Genomic DNA, 4,084 nt, shown 5'->3' with positions numbered 1-4,084 from the left:
GAATGCTTTGTGGTTGGACAACTCCAGCAGAAATGTTAATAATGCAGGCTACTGCCCAGACCAAATATGGTAATATTGTTACGTCTGGAATCAGGCTCCACATCTGGAATCGCTTAGAGCTGTTGAGTCAAGAGAGAGGAGTGAGCCGAGCCAAAAATAGAAGCCGTAAAGTTTGGGTTTAGATCGTCTCCAAATGCGCACAGAATACTGCATTTAAGGTGCATGGTGGCATAAAGGGTTTTCAAAGTTCGAGTGTTTGAAAATGGATAAAATTCTCCAAAGCGCATAGCTGATCTGGATAAGAGAATGGGCTCATCATGCGGAATAATTTATGGTTGACGTGCTCGGAATGAATTCACGTAACTCCATTAATAGACCCTTGGGGGCCACGACATATTTCAACGGCGAGTAATAAGGTTAATCTTTGACATGACGTTACCCAAAACAAAGAAGTTAGTAAGCATTATGTCAGCGAAATAATACTTAAAAGGATCCTTGTCGAAACAAGCATATGATTGGAACAAAACAGTGTTTTCAACACACTTAAAGTTACTTTATTATGAGAACGCGTTAAATAAACGAACGCGACTATAATTTCACGTTCGGAATAACTAAAGCAACAGCTGTTTGATCTGATTCGGATCGTACATCGATATAAATAATGCAATCATTCACCACTTTATTATAGGCTTACAAGGTACACATATCAAATACACGTTTAGGGTTTTATTTAAAGCATCTTGCGCATGTATAATGGTTTAGCAATACGCGTAAAAATGAGACATATCAAAATATAATAACATAAATAACTGCATCCATCTGACTCCAAAATACAAAACAAAGTAGACGCTTCTTTACAAGTTGGAATATTTTATCACAACGTTTTATACCTATAGCCTAGATCAATAATAGTTATGGTTTCAAGAATTAAAGTATTAACTTTATGCATGCGCAAAAAGGAAACGTGGAGAGCAGAGGGAGATAGAGAGAGAGAGAAATATAGACGGGGGAAACAGTAAAAAATGTGTTCAGTGAGAGGGGAAATTCATTTAAGACAGAAAAAAAGAAAGAAAGTTAGACAGGGTGGTGCTTAGCTCGGATGGAAAACGCGCCAAGATGCATTCCTCGCATAGCTTCGGAACAGTTCAGCGATGGTGACGTCAGGGCTCCGCTACCGTATAAAAGAGGAGCTGAGCGCGTCTTCACTCTCAGAGCGCTGCGCCTTCAGACGCACCAAAACAAAGCGAGAACGCGACGCATCTGCGAGAATCAGCGCAACGCGCAATCGAGGACTTAACCCGAGGAATTCATCGTTTGATTCAAGAACTCTTCAGTACACAGAGAAGCGAAGATGTTTGCTTGGGCTGTTATCGTCATTCTTACTGCACACTTTAATGTGGTAAGTTACTTTTATTATACATATGCTTATTATAGACGTTGTGTACGATGACTTAGAATAGAGAACTTACTCGAAGAAACAACCCACAGCATATTCTTGGAATTATTGATCGTTTAGTGGGCGTTTACATTGAAGGATTAGTTTTTGAATGCACGAACGTGTCCTCCAGTTAGAACGCTGTATTGTATATTACACAATAGACACTGAAGTCCTAGATCCCTCAGTTATTTACATTAGTCTTACTTTCACTGGCTTTTTCTTAAACTTCTACATTTAGTTGTATGTTTGTTATAAAGTGACTTGAAAGTCATTAAAGTTTTCTGGTTTTTCTGCTCAGGTCTTCTCCAGCTGCCCAGCGACATGCTCATGCCCGCCAGAGCTTCCCAAATGCGCGCCTGGAGTCAGTCTGGTCTCAGACGGCTGCGGCTGCTGCAAAGTGTGTGCCAGACAGCTGAATGAAGACTGCAGCAAGACAGAGCCTTGCGACCACACCAAAGGGCTGGAGTGCAACTTCGGGGCCATACATGGGGCCACCAGAGGCATCTGCCGAGGTATGTTTCTCATTACTTTGTAAAAGACACCGAATGGAAAGCATGTGTGGATTGGAAGGCGGGGTGGGTGTCTTTTTGGAAGGAAAAAAGAAAAATAAGTTGGATGTTTGGACTTCTTGCATTGGAATGCTCGAAGCTCTGTGGACAGTTAGATTAAAATATACCTTTCATTTCTCTTATAGCTAAATCCGAGGGCAGACCATGCGAATACAACAGCAGGATCTACCAGAATGGAGAGAGCTTCCAGCCCAACTGCAAGCACCAGTGCACTTGCATCGATGGGGCAGTGGGCTGCATTCCGCTTTGCCCACAAGAGCTCTCCCTGCCCACGTTGGGCTGCGCCAACCCCAGGCTGGTCAAAGTGCCAGGCCAGTGCTGCGAGGAATGGGTCTGCGATGATGGGAAGACTAAGGAATCCATCGACAAGCTGTTTGGCAATGATCCAACGCTCGACGACACAGAGAGCGACCTCACCAAAACGAACGAGCTCATCTCCATCGTGAAGGCCGGACTCAAATCCTTGCCTGGTAAGATTAAACATGCTTTGGCTTAGCATGCATGTGTGATTTGTACACAAGCAGAGTTTTAAATAGTGCTTTGTTGGTTCACAGCATTCCGATCGCAGCCGGAATCCCGCCAGTTTGAGAAGTGCATTGTCCAGACCACACCCTGGTCTCAGTGCTCCAAGACCTGTGGCACTGGGATCTCCACCAGGATAACCAACGACAACGGCGAATGCAAGTTGGTTAAAGAGACCAGGATCTGCCAAGTCCGTCCATGCAGCCAATCACCATACACCAGCCTCAAGGTATGCAACATCCCAGCCAAAATAAACGCATTGCATCATGTTATTTGCATGCATTTGACTTATCTTCCGTGCATCTGACTTATCTTGCGTACTCTCAACAGAAGGGAAAGAAATGCAACCGGACCAAGAAGTCCATGCAGCCGGTGAAGTACACCTACGCCGGATGCTCCAGCCTGAAGAAGTACCGCCCCAGGTACTGCGGCTCCTGCGTGGACGGCCGCTGCTGCAGCCCGCAGCAGACCCGCACCATCAGCGTCAAGTTCCGCTGCGAGGACGGCGAGACCTTCAACAAGAACGTCATGATGATCGAGTCCTGCAAGTGCACTTACAACTGCGCCCATGGCAATGACGGCACCTACCCCTTCTACAGACTCTTCAACGACATCCACAAGTTCAGAGACTGAGCGCCGGCCAGGGAATCCCGCCTCGACCCTTGCGTGACCGGGAGCGCGTCACAAGCGACGACCAATGGCAGCCCAGCTGCGCAATCAGGGGGCCCGTCCGCCGGCCAATCAACTACCATCTCCTGTTGTAACTAGATTCCCACGGAATTACGGACTTACATTATGGGGACTTTGAAGTGCACTGTTTGCTGAGGCCGCATCAGCGTTTCGAAAAGGCTCGCTCCACAATGGAGCGCTACGTTTTATAGCTTCGTTATGGAGCAACCTGTAAAGATGTAAAATGCCAGTTGTTAATATTACAATTCCTGATGTATATCTTGATGTCTAAATACAAAACATGACCCAAACTGTAGACTCCTATGTGTGTATATTCCCAATTGTAGATATGCACATGCAAAACATGCAACTGGTAGACTATGAACCTGGTCAAGGTTGAGTTTGTCCACGTAACACTCCCTCCTAATGTGGGTGAATGCATCCTCATTGTTTGGCAGCTAGAGAAATCCAACTCCACTACATGATTAACAACAGACTTTAAAGGTTGAATGAATGTTTTATTATTGTTATTAATATTATTTATCGTAAATGTAGCTCTCTTGTTTGAACAATGTCATACTGGAATAAAGTGTAAAAATTATCTATGATCTAATTTTATATGTTACAAATAAAAGATTTATTTATGAACTAATCACCTTGTGTTGCGTTCTTGAATGTTGACAACAGTGCCAAAAGCACAGGTCATTCATGAGACAATTTTTCAACGTTAAGAATTTAGGGCTGGTTATATAACAGCAGTTCAGGAAGTTTCTCTCCCTCTCTCGCTTCTCTCTGTTGAATGGAATGCTACTGGGGAACCGTAAGCCTTCACTTGGTTTCTACAATAAAACCTGAGCCGCTCGTTCATTTAGTTTCTTCAAGAAAA

General features: G+C 44.3%; 1 protein-coding gene across 1 annotated transcript; it reads left to right on the top strand.

Annotated features, from left to right (window-relative positions):
* Positions 1-1,201: 1,201 nt before the first annotated feature.
* On the top strand, positions 1,202-3,850 carry ccn1 (cellular communication network factor 1). The gene is made up of 5 exons (XM_019099928.2): positions 1,202-1,399; positions 1,737-1,950; positions 2,133-2,477; positions 2,562-2,758; positions 2,860-3,850. The coding sequence occupies exons 1-5, from the start codon at positions 1,352-1,354 to the stop codon at positions 3,160-3,162; spliced, it is 1,107 nt and encodes a 368-aa protein (XP_018955473.1). The 5' UTR covers positions 1,202-1,351; the 3' UTR covers positions 3,163-3,850.
* Positions 3,851-4,084: the final 234 nt, after the last annotated feature.

The sequence above is a fragment of the Cyprinus carpio genome, chromosome B23, assembly GCF_018340385.1.
Source record: "Cyprinus carpio isolate SPL01 chromosome B23, ASM1834038v1, whole genome shotgun sequence".
In the NCBI taxonomy this organism is placed as follows: domain Eukaryota; kingdom Metazoa; phylum Chordata; class Actinopteri; order Cypriniformes; family Cyprinidae; genus Cyprinus; species Cyprinus carpio.
Note: the sequence above shows the minus strand (reverse complement) of the source record. Positions and strands in the feature narration are given on the sequence as shown.